At 33.7% G+C, this 17,752-nt stretch overlaps 1 protein-coding gene across 1 annotated transcript in view; it reads left to right on the top strand.

Annotated features, from left to right (window-relative positions):
* Window positions 1–17,752, top strand: part of LOC132730958 (uncharacterized) — a 142,028-nt gene that overhangs the window by 105,994 nt on the left and 18,282 nt on the right. Inside the window, exons 10-11 of the mRNA XM_060717041.1 lie at window positions 776–929; window positions 16,041–16,310. Coding sequence (XP_060573024.1) covers window positions 776–929; window positions 16,041–16,310 — 424 coding nt within the window. The remainder of the gene's footprint in view (window positions 1–775; window positions 930–16,040; window positions 16,311–17,752) is intronic.

Here is a 17,752-nt window from a genome sequence, read left to right on the forward strand (position 1 = left end):
ACAGGTCAAACTACTGGTGGGATTTCAACCAAACTTTAAAGGATTGATCAGTACCATCCCTAGTTGTGCACATTACCAGCACTACCGCTTCCCTGCACAAAATTGCTGTCAGAGCTAGAAATAGAATATTCTTGTCAGGCCTTCACAGGTCAAACTACTGGTACTTTGCAGGAGTGATCAGTACCATCCCTAGTTGTGTACAATACCAGCACATACCGCTTCACTGCACAAAATGGCCACCAGAGCTAAAAATAGAAAAATCTTGTCCGGCCATCATAGGTCAAACTACTGGTGGGATTTTAACCTAACTTTACAGGAGTGATCAGTACCATCCTTAGTTGTGCACATCACTGGCATGTTCCACTTCGCTGCACATAATGGCTGTTAGAGCTATAAATAGAAAAATATTGTTCGTCTTTCACAGGTCAAGCTACTGGTGGGATTTCAATGAGTGACCATACATGGTTTTTGGAGACATATGTTTTTGTGACAAAAGTCCTTCTAGTTATTAATATTTAAATGTAAAAAATCAAGACAACACATTCTACTAGTTTCGATTTAGTATTTCTTCCTCAGAAATGAAAATCAACAAATAAAAAGTACATAATTATGAATTATTGCACCCTTAAGGTGACAAATAAATCACACAAATGTGAATCTACACAGCTTTGCAAGAAATTGATGTTTATTTTATTGAGGCATAACATACACACTATTTATAAAATGAAGTCTGTTAAATATGTAGATCTTATAAATTCATTTTTCATTCCTCTAGGTGTTGATGGCATACTTGAGCCTATCTGCTTCAACTGAATTCAACAAAAAACCTGAATACTTGGATTGTCTTAGTAAACAGAAATGGAAAATGGACGCTGAAATCCATGATGAGAATAAACCTCCTGATTTTGAGCAATTATGTTTCTCAAAAGGTAAACTAATATCGTATCTTTATTTTCTGTTTGGATTTTTTTTTCACTGTTATTGCCCCTTAATGGTCAGTTTGTGAGTTAAATAAGCTGCCACCCTTCATCTCCAAAACTGCTGAAGGGACTTCAGTGAAACTTCAAAGGATTGTTTGTTACCATGCCTAGTTGTTTAAAGTATCTTGATTTTAAGCTTGATTTAAAATGGTCTATTTTCGAGTAAAATAACCTTGACCACTCTACATCTTCAAAATCACTGGGGAAATTTCACTGATCTCTCACAAGATTGTGTGTCACCTTGCCTAGTAGTGCATAGTTTCTTGATTTTGCCCGTAATTATTTTTAGCACAGTTATGGTCTCTTATTTGTCATTTTCAAGTAATAAGCTTGTCCTCCTTAATGGTCAATTTACAAGTAAAATAAGCTTATCCATGTTTCATCTCCAATAGCTTGGGAATGGGGAAATTTCAGTGAAAGTTCACAGCATAATTATGTTTGTAGCCATGTTGTGCTTAGTATCTTGATTTTCTACTTGAATTTTTTGGGGCACAGTTATGTACCCTAAATGATTAATTTTCGAGTGAAGTAAGCTTGTACCAAAACTGCTGGGGGGGGGAGATTTCAGTGAAACTTCACATGATTGTTTGTCACCAGGCCTAGTTGTGCATAGTATCTTGATTTTTTCGTAATTAGTTTGTCCATTCTTCATCTCCAAAACCACTTAACAAATTTCAGTGAACATTTATAAAATTGTTTGCCAAGTTGTGCATTGTGCCATGATTTTGTGCATGAATTTTTCTATACCCCCGCACAACAAAGTTGTAAGCGGGGTATACTGGAATCAGCTGTCCATCGGCTTTTCCTTGTCCGCCAATAACTTTAGATGCCTTTGACCCACAGTCTGCGTATTTGGTATTGAGATTGGTCCTGATTATTAGATGACCCCTATTGATTTGAGGTCACCAGGTCAAAGTTCAAGGTCACATGGGCCTTGACTAAAAAAGCTTGTTAGCCCAATAACTTAAGAATCCTTTGACCCACAGTCTACATATTTGGAATGGAGGTAAGTCATGGTTATAAGGTGACCCTTATTGATTTGAGATCACTGGGTCAAAGGTAAAGGTCACGGGCCTTGACTAAAAATAGGTTGTCCTCCCAAAAACTTGAGATATCTTTGACGCACAGTCTTCATATTTGGTATTGAGATTGGTCATGATTATTAGATTAACCCTAATGATTTTTATGTCACCAGCTAAAGGTCAAGGTCACAAGGGCTTTAAGTTTAAAAAGCTTGTCTGCCCAATAACTTAAGAATCCTTTGACCCACAGTCTTCATATTTGGTGTGGAGGCTAGTCATGATTAGTAGATGACCTCTATTGATTTTGAGGTCACTGTGTCAAAAGTCAAGGTGATAGGGATGTTGACTATAAAGGCTGGTCCACCCAATAACTTTTGATTCCTTTCACCCACAGTCTTCATATTTGGCATGTATGTTGGTCATGACCATTAGATGATCCCTATTGCTTTTGAGTTCACTGGCGTTCACTGGCTTGTCCGCTCAGTTGCTTTAGAATACTTTGGTCAACACTCCTCGTATTTGGTATTGTGGTTGGTTATGACTAGTAGATGACCCCTATTGATTTTGAGGTCACTGGGTCAAGGTCATGGGCCTTGACTAGAAAAACTTATCTGCCCAATAACTTAAGATTCCAGTGACCCACAGTCTTCATAGTTGGTATTGAGATTGGTCATTATAAGTAGATGACACCTAGTGAGGTCACCAGGTCAAAGGTCAAATGGCCCTTGACTGAAAAAAGCTTGTCCACCCAATAACTTAAGAATCCTTCGACCCATACTCTTAATATTTGGCACAGAGGTTAGTCATGATTATGAGATGACCCCTTTTGATTTTGAGATCACTGGGTCAAAGGTCAAGGGCACAGGGGCCTTGATTAAACAAAAAGCTTGTCCTTCCAAAAACTTAACATTCCTTTGACCCAGTCTTCATTATTACTTATGAGGTCACTAGGTCAAGGTCACAGGGACCTTGACTTCAACAAGCTTTTCCGCTCAATTGCATTTGAATGCTTTGGTCAACAGTCTTCATATTTGGTATTAAGGTTTGTTATGTTTAGTAAATGATCCATATTGATTTTGAGGTCACAAGGTCAAAGGTCAGGGTCAGAAGGTCCTTGAATTAAAAAGTTTTCTGCACAATAACTTAACAATCCTTTGACCCACCGTCTTTATATTTGGCATGGAGGTTAGTCATGACCATTAGATGACCCCTATTGCATTTAAGGTCACTGGGTCAAAGGTCAAGGTCACAGGGGCCTTGACATTTAAAAGCTTATCAACCCAATAACCTAAGAATCCTTTGACCTACAGTCTTCATATTTGGCATGGAGGTTGGTCATGACCATTTAGTGACCCCTTTTCATTTTGAAGTCAATGGGTCAAAGGTCAAGGTCACAGGGGCCTTGAGTTAAAAATGTTTGTCTGCTCAATTGCTTACGAATGCTTTGGTCAACAGTCTTCATATTTGGTATTGAGGTTGGTTATGACTAGTAGATGACCCCTATTGATTTTGAGGTCACTAGTTCAAGTCCTACATGTTTGACATTTTTAGCTTGACTATACAAAGTATATGGAGAGCTGTCTTACTCGCCCCGGCGCTGACGTTCGCGTCCAGATTTCAGATTAAAGTTTAGGCGCAGTAAAATATTTTTCACTATAACTTTTTGATTTCTTAAGGTATCAACTTCAAATATATGTTACTTACAATGAACCACATTGTATGTGACAAGGTTCATATTTTCAGATTCATCTCCCCTTGAACTTAGAATTTTCCTTAAAAAATACTATTTTTTACAGTTAATTCTTGATTTCTTAAGGGATCAACTTCATAATTTAAATACATGTTCCTTATCTTCAACCACCTCTTATGTGACAAGGTTCATAACTCTAGCACCAATCTGTTCAGATTTATCTCCTCTTGAGCTTAGAATTTTCCTTAAAAAATATTATTTTTTACTGTTACTTCTTTATTTCTTAAGGGATCAACTTCAGGACTATTTTAATATGTTTAAAGTATTTAATTTAAGACGATAGCTTTACACCTTTCTTTTGGTGTTATATTTAACTTTCCTTTTTGTAAACCTGTTTTCATTGGTCTTAATTCTTCGTTTTTATTGGTCCTAGTTGTTTATATAACGACGCGTTTAGAATTTTGCACTTCTCCATAATTTTTTTGTTTGTGTCACAGTTCTGAGAAGATTTTTCATAGTAGTTCTTACAAGAAGATATATTTATGGTACTTTGATGTCGTCTTGAACACTTCTCATCATGTAGCAAGAGGCATATCACTCTGAAAAAGAAGTTACCGTCAGTGTTAGATGCACATTTCTTGACAAACTTTTCCTGGTAAATGTTTTTTCTTTTATGTTGATGTATATGTGACCTGAAGTTGATTATTGAATTTTGTGGAAGAAGAGTGCGATAAAGAAGACTTTTGTTCATTGTGATATTCTATAAATATCGCACAAGATGTCCAAGTCTAGCAAGGGCACCAGAGTTGACTATAAAAAATTACATGAAGGGACCGCAGGATTTGAAAATGAGTCGGCCCATATCATAGAGGAAGCGGTAGCTTTAAAACAGGAAAGAAGGCCGTCAGCAAATTCGTTAATAGAGAAAGTTGAATTGGACACCAGCCGAGACAACGATGCTGAAATGTCTAAGATGTTAAGCGAGCTGGAGAGTATAGACGCAGAAGCAGCTAAGTTAAAGAAGGCGAAGGAGAAAGAAGCGTTTCGCTGGAAACTAGTTAAGATGAGGGCGGAAGTAAGAAGACTGAAAGGTAAACAAGAGCTTTCTTCATTAAAATGCCTTACTCCAGAGATCGTTGCAAATGTACCTGCTTCAAAATTATCTATAAATGATTTGAGGCATTCAAAAATTCTAAAGAAAGAAGCTAAGCAAGAGGTACACAAATTTGGGACTGTTAAGTATAAGTAGCTCTGATTCGAATAGTGGCAGGGTTTCGGATGATTCTTCTGACAACTCAAGTTCTGATGTGTCAAGTGAAGAAGGTTATGTTAAATCTAGGAAATCTAAAAGTAAAAAGTATAAAAAGAAACATAAACATTCAAATCATAAATCTGGTATAGATATGAAATCTTCTGATAGGGTCAAAAACAAACAACGTTATCCTCACTCACAAATTTAGATATGAATTTGTGAATAATCATGTATCATTCCAAAAATTAGATATGAATTTGTATGTGACTGCAGAGTTGGAAGTCATTTCTGATCCTAAAACAAAAGTAGTTGAACAAATGGGTAGATTATCCCTTTTAAAACGAATTATTTATTTAAATACTTCTCATGATTTTTCAACTTTAAAACATATTATGCAGCAGTGTTAAGGGAAATAGAGTTAGGCTCTAAATCATGGAATGATGATTTTACTGATTTGGAGTTAGTTCTTTTAAATAATTCAGGTACTTTTGTTAATAAGAGTTTTTTGCTTCAGGTGCCAGACCAAAAGGAATGTTACTTTTCAAAGTTCAAGGTCAAGCAAATCAGATGATGATTCATCAGTTTGGTTTTGTTCACTATCAAAGAAATGGATGTGAACACAAAAATACTCGCATTCTGGTTGTTAAAGGAAAAATGCGAATGGCCCAACATATTTGTGCAACTTGTTGGATCAAGGATAAAATAAAGTTACAACATCCAGAGAGTTCTTTGTCCTGTCCTCACACTTTAGCATGACATAAAAAATTCTTAATTCTTCATTTTTATTGGTCTGAGTTGTTTATATAACGACGCGTTTAGAATTTCGCGTTACTTCTTGATATTTTTTGTTCGTGTCACAGTTCTGAGAAGATTTTTCACCCACCTACCCATCAATTAGCCCTTTGACGTTACTTCTATTTAGTTTTTATTCATTTTATTATATTTCTATTTTCACTAATTGCATCCTCTTTTCATTGTATTTTTTTTATTATACATCAAACTTTTAATTTACTTATACATATTTGTGTTTCATTATTTTCCTAATTTTCATTATTACTGATCATGTTTTTTCCTCTCTCTCTTTTTCTCTTTCATTTTTCATAACCTCATTTGTTAAGTATTGCTGTATCATTATTGCTTTAATGCTTATAATATGTCCAGTGTTATGTGTTAACTTGAGTTGAGTTGTAGTGAATTGAACATTTCGAGTTTGAAGAAAATGCTCCTTGTGATTTGTTCATTTGGTAATGCCGTTGGCAGAAGTGATAATTTGTTCACATGAACTTTAATAGTTGTTTTTAAAGTTTATGGACATATTCCATTGTACATTATATTGTTGTGCTTAATGCGAGTTTATTGTAGTATGTATTGAATTCTCTTTGATTTAGCATTGATTTACCATTTGATTATGTGACACATTTCCATACATTAAGATTTATTACTATGTTTGAGTTTTTGTTTTGTTTGAGCAAGGAATTAATTTACCTCAAATGTATGTTCCTTATCATTAACCACAAGGTTCATACCGTATAAGTGTTATTTTCTGTGGTGAGGCCCTGGAAGAGGTACGTAAAAAGCACATTTTTAACATGCGCGAGTAGATAATTTCGGCTGTTTGTTTCTTCTTAAATCATTTTGAATGAGTAAATTAAAACGTAGAATAACATGTTTAGACATTTTATTATTCCTTTGCTATTCATATATGTCAAATAAAAAAAAAAAATTATCAGAAATTTTCAATAAGGACTGTTACTTTTATACAATGTTATGTAAAGAAAAACAACAAAAAACTCGGATACTTTTTTGTTAAAAGACATGCATTTTCATTTATGAACATACGAAATCTGTAGTTTTAGAATTAGTGATTCAAATATTATATTTTGGCTTGGGTATCTTCGTAATTTAACAGAGTGAAGAAGAAATTCATTTAGTGGTACTCAACCTACACAATAACATATAAAGGAGCATTTAACATCAGTTTTTCAATCCATTTCACTAAAAGATTACATTTGTGATTATTTGTGCAGTCAGACTTTTTCTGAGTTTGCAAGACAAAATTGAGTCTAAATTCATCTACAAAATGTATCTGTAAACATGATGACATCTGCTTTACCGGAAGTTGGTCAATAAAGAAAAGTAACCCTTTAAGGGCCTCAAAATGAGCATCTAATGCGTATGCGTACAGCAATCGGATTTCCCGTACTATTTATAGGCATGTTTTTTAAACATCGGTTAAATGTCTTTATTTCATGCTTTCCAGTGTTTTATTGTAATATATCAGATGATTATATTCTGATAAACCACTAGTGAAATTTATAAAATATAATTTTCACTGTAGCCGGACTATATCCGAATGCGGATGAAAAGAAAATCATAACTAAATGGAATAACAGGCAGAAATAAATGCCATCATAGGTAAATTGTGCTTCTTAAGGAGGAGAAAGTCGATGTCATCATACATCATGTTAAAAATGTAACAGAATTAGAGAAATTTAACAGAACTATATTTCAAAATCGATCATGTGACGTAATGATGTGATGACGTCACATAGGAGAATGCGCGACGTTACGCGGCAAAATCAATAAAAAATACTTAAAATCACTTAAAAAGCATGAAATAAAAAGAAAATTTATTTGTTTTACATATAAGATTGAAATATATTTCATTCGTGAACACCAGCTATTATATTTTCACTCGTGGCTACGCCACTCGTGGAAATATTGCATCTGGTGTTCACTCAGTGAAATTATATTTCAATCTTACATGCAAAACAAACAAATATCCTCTTTGTGCTATTTTTAAAATATCATACCAAACTTGACAAAATTTCCGGATATTGTCAATTCCAGTGTTAGTACGAGATGGTGAGCTTGATTACATTAAAAAAGCCGATAAGTTGATTAAATTATAAACAGCCGAGTTTATCAACCAGCCCAAGTTATCTCCCCAACCAGTATTGTTAATTATGCTAACTTAAGAATAAAGATATTTAAACAGCATATATATAGTGTTTGCCGATACGCTAAAGGTTTGTTTATCACTAAATCATTCAAACTATTTCAACCCTTATACTGCTCAATAATCGTGGTATACTTTAATTGCCATCTGATTTACGGTATTAAATTAAAGATACTACCGGGGTATATTTTTCACAGGTCATTTCACGCTGATCAAAAGATGCATACCTTTCTATTGTTGCGCATTATATTTGTTTGCAAGCAAACAATATAATTGTTTGTAATTACTGTACAGTTTTGTGGTGCTTACGATGAACAAATGCGAATGTGTACATGCAAATAAAATTGAGTAATGTGACTTAGACTTTGATAAGAAGAGTCACAGAAATTAAATAAAGTTTTGTCCGAAATGTGCTGCAGAAATAAACACATGCCAAAATTTGGAACAACCACAGAATTTGGAGCCCGCAGAAAAAACCACTTAAAATGTAACTCTAGCACCAATATTGCAAGAATTATCTCCCCATAAACTTAGATTTTTTTACTTGAAAAATGTTATTTTTTACTTTAACTTCTTTAGTTATAAAGGTATCTAACTGAAACTTCAAATACGAGGGGTGTCCCAGAATTACGTGGACTTTTGCTATAACTTTTTCATTTTTTAATGCAATTATTATTATTATTATTATTATTATTATTGTGGTGTTTATTTTGTACGCAAAGACAATGTGCGTTAACAAGGGAAATAACCTATCATGCGCACTGCTTACTATAGCAGTTTGAGTTCACTTAGCGGATAAATTGCGTTAAAAATAATAAATTGTGATTAGCTTAAATTTTAAAAATCATTTTTTTTAAACACAAAATTATTGCTTACCCTTGAATAGTACTCAGCAGTGTAACGCCTGTCCCGATCTATGATGTCCTTGACTTACTGAATTGACGCCGCAGTCAACGTTGACTTTCTCCCACGACCCTTGTCGTCTTCAATGTCCTCCCGGCCGTCTCGAAAACGCTTATGCCACTTGAAAACGAGTGATCGACAAACAGGAGGTCTCACTTTTGCAGTCTCCAACATTTCCTGCGTCTGTGTTGGCGTCTTCCCAAGATTAACACAAAACTTGATGATAGTCTGATGATCCGCGTAATCCTTGGACGTCATTTTTTGTTAAATGGTTTTCTGACAATAACTTGAGTTAGGAATGAGATATTGTAATCAAATTTGGTGTATAGCAAGCTTATATGAAGACCTTGGTTGGTAAAGCATTTGGACCCCCTAGGGTCAAGGTCACTGTTACAGTGTTACTAAAAATAGAAAAATGGTTTCCGGATAATAACTAGAGTTAGAAATGAGATATTGTATTCAAACTTTGTGAAAAGCAAGCTTATTTAGAGACCCCAGTAGGGATTACAATTAATTGAAATATTTCTTTGTACACAGTTGATAGTTTGTGTTCAAATTTTTCTTCAGACTACTTATTTTTCAAAAAGTCAAAGTTGCTGGTGGGGGTATTAATCACCTTCAGTGATAGGTCTAGTTTTCAGTAGTTTTTGAGTTACAGCAAAAGTCCACGTAATTCTGGGACACCCCTTGTACTTATTCCTTATCACCAATTACATCTTATGTGATAAGGTTCATAACTCTTGAAGCAATATTTTCAGATTTATCTCTCTTTGAACTTTGATTTTCTTTAAGAAATATTATAACTTCTTTACTTTTTAAGGTATATTCTTCAAACTGCAAATATATATTTCTTATGATTACACACATGTTGTGAGACAAAAGTCATAACTCTAGCGAGGCTATTTCCAGAATTATTCCCCCTTGAACTTGGATTATATGTTGACAAATGTTATTTTTTTAAAATAACTTAATACATATTTATACATAATTTATTTTTCTTTCATAATTTTGTCTTCCTTTTTGCGTCCAGTATTTTATTAGTAGAGCTTTGCTGTCTTCTGTGACAGCTCTTGTTCAAGAGGTTTTAAAATCTTCTATTGCTTTTCCATGTCCCTGACATTTAAAATCTCAAGTATAGAAGCTTTCTGTTGAGAACAAATTACGTCTAGGTCAAAGGTCAGGGTCACACTTAGAGCTTATTGAAAAACTTGTCCAGAGCAAAATTTCAACATTCATAGCGGGATTGTAATTGTTCACCATTGTGAGGCAGAGTACTGTCCCTGTCACCAAGGTCACACATAGAGGTCAAAGTTTAGATAAAAATATAAAGATTTGTATAGGGAGCATTTAGTCATTATTTAGTGTGTCCCCACTATGGCAACATAGAGGGATCACTTCTGTGTCGTCTGTCTGTCCGTCCGTACAAACCCAGAGGTACTTATGTGACTTGGAGAACTATAGGTAACAGTAAATTCCCTTTGATCCTATTCATTCAGTTTTTTTACTTGTGTGTCTTTTTTTAAGCCATTTGTGACTAAACATGGCTAAAAAGATCAAAGGAAAAGTCACATAAGTACCATTTAATAAGTACGTCTGTCTGCCTGTCCATCCCTACTATGGAATAGTGAAGCTAACTGTGCACAGAACAAAAGAGAACAATTGAATTCACTCTGTAACAATAGAATAAGGGGCCATGGCCCTCTATTTCACAAAATAAATTAACATTAGAAATAGCCCTTTATTCCTATAATAAGTTGGATGTCTGACCGTCATAAAACATGTCTGGACTACTCCTCAGAAACTACTGGTGCAATTTTATCCAAACTTTACAGGAATAATCAGTACTAAGTCTAGTTGTGCGTATCCTCAGCATTTTATGGTTCAATGGTTTTTGTCAGAGTTACGGCCCTTTAATAATTTTGTGCCCCTACTATGAGGGGTGGGGGGGGCATTTAGAGTCTGTCTGTCCGTTCTCATTTGTGTCACAAGTAATCAAAAAGGATTTGACCTAGAGTCATGAAAATTTACATGAATGTTGATCTGCATGTGTAGTTGTGCACCTGGGTATTTTCGTGTGGATTTATTCAGTATTTTTAGAGTTATTGCCCTTGACTTAGTAAAAAATTTGCAATTTTCAACTTATGTCGCATGTAACTCAAAAGTATTTGACATAGAGTCTTTAAACCTTACAGGAAGGTTGCTCAGCATATGTAGTTTTGCACCTTGGGTTTCACTTGTGGATTTATCCAGTATTTGTTATTTCCCTTGACTTAGAAAAGACCGTTTCATTATGTTGTATTATTTGTTCCTTGAGTGCTTGAGTTAGAATCAACCACTCTACAGGAATAATGATCAACATCATTAATTACAGGAATAATGATCAACATCACTGTGAAGCTATGCACCTCGGACTTTGCATGTGGATTTTTTAGCTCACCTGTCAATCTTCTTTGAAAAAAACCAAATAGCTAGAGTTTAGATACTAAGCATGAAACATCTTCTAGTGAGTGTCTACCAAGTTTGTTGTAATAAAAGCCCTGGGGTCAAAATTGGCCCCGCCCCAGGGGTCATTCATTTTCCTTTTATGTGTATAACAAAAACTTAAAAAATCTTCTTTGAAAAAACTCAAATAGCTAGAGTTTAGATATTAAGCACGAAGCATCTTCTAGTGAGTGTCTACAAAGTTTGTTCAAATAAAAGCCCTGGGGACAAAATTGGCCCCGCCCCGGGGGACATTGATTTTCCTTATATGTGTATAGCAAAAACTTAAAAATCTTCTTCGAAAAAACCCAAATAGCTGAATTAGATATTAAGCATGAAACATTTTCTGGTAAGTGTCTACAAAGATTGTTCAAATAAAAGTCCTTGGGTCAAAACTGGCCCTGCCCCAGGTGTGTCATTGTTTTTAACTATATGTGTAAAGAAAAAACTTGACCAGCTAGACCTTAGATGTTTAGCATGAAACATTTTCTAATGGGTGTCTACCAAGTTTGTTCAAATAAAAGCCCTGGGGTTTAAACTGGCCCCGCTCCGGGGGCCTATATACAGGTGAGCGACTTCAGGGCCATCATGGCCCTCTTGTTTCAATTTTGTTAGAGTTATTGCCCTTGACTTACAGTAGTATAAATTTGCAATTTTCAACTTGTTCATGCATAGCTCAAAAAGTATTTGACTTGTAGGCCTGATAGTTTACAAGAATGTTGGTCAGCATGTGTACTTATGCACCTTGGGGTTTGCTTGTGGATTTATTCAGTATTTGTAAAGTTCTTGCCCTTTACTAAGTAAAGAATTTTTAGTTTTCAACTTGTTGCACATGTAGTCCAAAACATATTTGACCTAGTTTCATTTATTTAAATTAATTAGACCTGAAATATAAGGAAATGTGATTTTTGTGTCGCCTCTACGGAGTAGTGGCGACATATAGGGATCACTTCTCCGTCATCTGTCTGTCCGCACTCACAGGAGAGTAATTATGTGGCTAGAGGGACAATAGGTTCTCTTTGATGTCATTCATTCCGTAATGCTTTTATGTGGCTATTTTTCTTTTGCGTGGCTAAAAGAACAATAGAGAGAACAATAGAGTAGCCACATAATTACTGTCCTGTGAGAACGTCCGCCCGTCCGTCCGTCTGTCTGTCACAAAACTTGTCCGGACTACTCCTCATAATCTACTGGTGCAATTTCATCCAAACTTTACAGGAATGATCAGTACCAAGTCTACTTGTGCATATTGTCAGCATTTTCCGTTTCAATGATTTTTGTCAGAGTTATGGCCCTTTAATAATTTTTATTTTTAAAGTTTGTCCGGACTACTTCTCTTATACCACTAATGCAATTTCAATGAAACTTTACAGGATTGATCTGTAGCTCAAGTCCTTGCGCATATTGCATGGGTTTTCCGGTTGAATGATTTTTGGCCGAGTTATTGCCCTTTGATAAAAAGGTGTTTTTTTCTGTGTGTTGCCAGATACACAAAAGCTTGTACGGACTACTCCTCATAAACTACTGGTGCAATTTCATCCAAACTTTACAGGAATGATCAGTACCAAGTCTAGTTGCGCATATTGTCAGCATTTTCCGGTTCAATGACTTTTGTCAGAGTTATGGCCCTTTAATAATTTTTAGCTCGACTTTTTTTTTTTGAAAAAAAAAGTAGAGGTATTGTTATAGTCAGGTTGGCGTTGCCGTTGCCGTTGCCGTCCGAAAACTTGTACCTGGATCATAACTTTTTTATTTCTTGGTGTATTGTCTTCATACTTGGCCACAACAACCCTTGGGACAAGACCTTTCAGTAGACCACACTAACCTTGACCTTCATCCATAAATGACCTTGACCTTCAAGGTTAAAAGTCCAATTTTTTGCTTGTTCATGCTGTTATTGGCTGTAACTTTGTTATTTTTGAATGGATTGTCTTCAACTTGAACATAATAATCTTCAAGGATATCCCTTCAAAATAACCAGTCAGACCTTGACCTTCACTCATAAATGACCTTGACTTTGAAGGTCAAATGATTGAAATTTTCATTTTTTTGGCTATTATTGGCTGTAACTTTGTTATTTTTGAATGGATTGTCTTGAAACTTGAACATAATAATCTTCAAAGATAACTGTTAAAAATATACCGAAAGACCTGGACCTTCACTCATTAATGACATTGTCTTTGAAGGTCAAATTATTGAAATTTTCATTGTTTTGGCGGTAACTGACTGTAACTTTGCTATTATTGAAGGGATAAACTTCATATTATAACAGAACATTCTTAAGGACCAGACCTTGTTGTTTATCAAACCCAAATTTGGTTGGGCTCTTTAATGACCTTGACCTTGAAGGTTATATTACTGAATTTGAATTTTCTCAGATTTGTGCATTTATTGGTGTGTGTATATATAATATATATATATATATCATGTATAGTATATGTATTATATATATATATATAAATGTGTGTGTGTGTATATATATATATATATATTTATATATATATATATATATATATACATAAATGCATATATATATATTATATATATATATACACACATATACATATATATTATATATGCATGTATATATATATTATATATATATATATACATGCATATATATATATACATATGCATGTATATATATATATACAGACACGTATATATATATATATATATATATATAAATTGCGTCATTTTTTCTATTTTTAGAAATTGCATCATTTTTTTCTATTTTTAGAAATTGCGTCATTGTTTCTATTTTTAGAAATTGCGTCATTTTTTTCTATTTTTAGAAATTGCGTCATTTTTTCTATTTTTAGAAATTGCGTCATTTTTTCTATTTTTAGAAATTGCGTCATTGTTGCTATTTTTAGAAATTGTTGCTATTTTTAGAAATTGCGTCATTTTTTCTATTTTTAGAAATTGCTTCATTTTTTTCCTATTTTTAGAAATTGTGTCATTGTTGCTATTTTTAGAAATTGCGTGATTGCGTCATTTTTTCTATTTTTAGAAATTGCGTCATTTTTTCTATTTTTAGAAATTGCGTCATTTTTTCTATTTTTCATTTTTTCTATTTTTAGAAATTGCGTCATTTTTTCTATTTTTAGAAATTAAAAATTGCGTCATTTTTTCTATTTTTAGAAATTACGTCATTTTTTTTTTATATTTTAGAAATTGTTGCTATTTTTAGAAATTGTGTCATTTTTTCTATTTTTAGAAATTGCGTCATTTTTTTTCTATTTTTAGAAATTGCGTCATTTTTTCTATTTTTAGAAATTGCGTCATTTTTTCTATTTTTAGAAATTGCGTCATTTTTTCTATTTTTCATTTTTTCTATTTTTAGAAATTGCGTCATTTTTTCTATTTTTAGAAATTAAAAATTGCGTCATTTTTTCTATTTTTAGAAATTACGTCATTTTTTTTTCTATTTTTAGAAATTGTTGCTATTTTTAGAAATTGTGTCATTTTTTCTATTTTTAGAAATTGCGCCATTTTTTTTCTATTTTTAGAAATTGCGTCATTTTTTCTATTTTTAGAAATTGCGTCATTGTTGCTATTTTTAGAAATTGCGTCATTTTTTCTATTTTTAGAAATTGCGTCATTTTTTTCTATTTTTAGAAATTGCGTCATTTTTTCTATTTTTAGAAATTGCGTCATGTTGCTATTTTAAGAAATTGCGTACTGTTGCTATTTTTAGAAATATGCTTAATGTTTCTATTCATATATATATACAAAATATATAAACCAAACTAATGTGACAAGACAGACCAACTAAATTTATATAAAGGAAACGTTAATATATGTTCAAACCTTTCTATGTTTGCGTTTAGAAAAAGTAAAAAGTCGAGCGTTGCCCCCGCCCGGCGGTGGCTCTTGTTATTTTTAAAGTTTGTCCGGACTACTTCTCTTATACCACAAATGCAATTTCAATGAAACTTTTTCTGGATTGATCTGTAGCTCAAGTCCTTGCGCATATTGCACGGGTTTTCCGGTTGAATGATTTTTGGCCGATTTATGGCCCTTTGATAAAAAGGTGTTTTTTTCTGTGTGTTGCCAGATATGCAAAAGCTTGTCCGGACTACTCATAAACTACTGGTGCAATTTTATCCAAACTTTACAGGAATGATCAGTACCAAGTCTAGTTGTGCACTGTCCGTCTGTCTGTCCGTCTGTCACAAAATTTGTCCCAACATGAAATTGGCCATCATGAGGCGACACATGTGATTACTGATCGCTCTTGTCTAATTTTAACATGTTTATTGTTATCTTCATTTTCCTGACAGCCAACCCATTCATAAACGAAACGTTGGAGGTTGATACATTTTTTGAAGTAGATAGTTTTTTATCAAGTTTCCAGAGTGGTTTGAAATCTTCGTATCAATAATAATAATAATAAGAGTGTATCTTTGCCGGAGACCTTTTATTTTTAGGGTTGTTTTGTTATTGTTTATTTTGTTTTTTCTGGTAATATAGAATTAAATAGGCCCATTCACTATGTGGTACTTTTTACGAACTGACGCAGATATAACAAATAACTAACAAACTTTCTAATAGATATCTATACATTCTCATCATTGTACGTTAATATTTTAGTATAATATATGTATAGATAATTCCTGTTACATCAATACTTGGTGGTTGAAAACCTGGTTTTCGTCGCATTGCGGCACTTCTTGTTTACTTTCTTTTGACTGAAATCGAACATAAAGCTTATGACATATAAAAGTTTATAAATTATTTATTAATATAGTTGATGTACGTGTATCACTGACAAAATTTCATCAATATTCAACATGGAAAGAAGTTGGAAAACTGAGAACTTGGACAATAGAAGATCAAAATCCAACCAGTAAAGTGACAGCTCTTGTATATATGATAAGACATTCCAGCCAGCCCTGTACAATCAATTGCAGAAGTTTGATTGAAAATTCAAACAAAGTTTTTCCTCATGTGTTAGATGTACACCAATATAAAGCATGTGTCTGTTTGGATACAAAGTTGTATTTAATACAGTTGGGAGGTAAGGAAGGAAATTTTTTTATCATGTTTAAAATCTTATGTCAAATTTTCTGTATGTAGATAAGATACATATTGAAAAGTGAAATTTGCTCAGTCTTTATTATGCATATTTCATGCAAAAAAAATTTGTTACAAGGTTTCCAATATATCTGATAATACCAGTTTAATTGGATGGGGACTAGGTTTACACTCCATCTGTCGCTCTGTCTGTTTGTCAGTCTGCAAAACTGGATCCCACGATAACACAAAAGTATGAAAAATATTTTTATGAAACTTGAAATATGGGTAGATGGCTGTCTGGAGATAATAAATATGCACATCTTATTTCTTTTTTTTCCTATGTTGAAATATTTGGTTGCTATGGCAACAAATAGGCTTAAAATATGGCAAAAATAACAGTATTTGTGATTACTCAAAAAGTTCTGAAAACATTTCTGTGAAACTTAAAATATGGATAGATGGCAATGGAAATTATACACATCATTTTAATCTTTACTAAAGAAAGTATATTGACAGCTGTCCTACTTACCAAGCGTCAGTGACCTTGTCAAGATTTCAGATTCAAGTTTTTACGCTTTTTATGACTCCCTTTGAAGAAGAGGGGGTTTATTGTTTTTTGCTTATGTCCGTCGGTCTGTCGGTCATATCTAGTAGATGACCCCTATTGATTTTGGGGCACTAGGTCAAAGGTCAATGTCACAGGGGCCTTAAATGTCAGAATGGATTCCTCTAATTATCTTGTAAAGTATTCATTACAAAGTTTTCATATTTCACATAGTGATTGATCATAACTACTAGATGACCCCTATTGATTTTGGGGTCATTAGGTCAAAGGTCAAGGTCACAGGTGTCTTACATGTCAGAATGGTTTCTGCTCATTATCTTGGTTACTATTTATCACAAAGTCTTAATATTTCACATATTGATTGGTTATAACTAGTAGATGACCCCTACTGATTTTGGGGTCACTAGGTCAAAGGTCAGGTTCACAGGGCCTTGAATGGTAGTATGAACTTATTATCTTGGTTACTATTTATCACAAAGTCTTCATATTTCACATATTGATTGGTCATAACTATTAGATGACCCCTATTAATTTTGGGGTCACCAGGTCAAGGTCACGGGGGCCATAAATGTTAGAATGCTTTCTGCTCACTTTCTTTACAAATGCTTCATATTTCACATATTGATTGGTCATAACTAATAGATAACCCCTTTGGATTTTGGGGTCACCAGGTCAAAGGTCAAGGTCACAGGGTACTTGAATGGTAGTATGATTTCAGGTTATTATCTTGAAAACTTATTGTCACAAAGTCTTCTTATTTCACATAGTGATTGGTCATAACCAGTAGATGACCCTTATTGCTTTTGGGGTCGCCAGTTTAAAGATCAAGGTCATAGGGGCCTTAAATGTCAGAATGGTTTCCGCTTATTATGTTGAAA

This window comes from Ruditapes philippinarum, unplaced genomic scaffold, assembly GCF_026571515.1.
Source record: "Ruditapes philippinarum isolate M1 unplaced genomic scaffold, ASM2657151v2 ctg1856_1_1_1_1, whole genome shotgun sequence".
NCBI classification, from domain to species: Eukaryota; Metazoa; Mollusca; class Bivalvia; order Venerida; family Veneridae; genus Ruditapes; species Ruditapes philippinarum.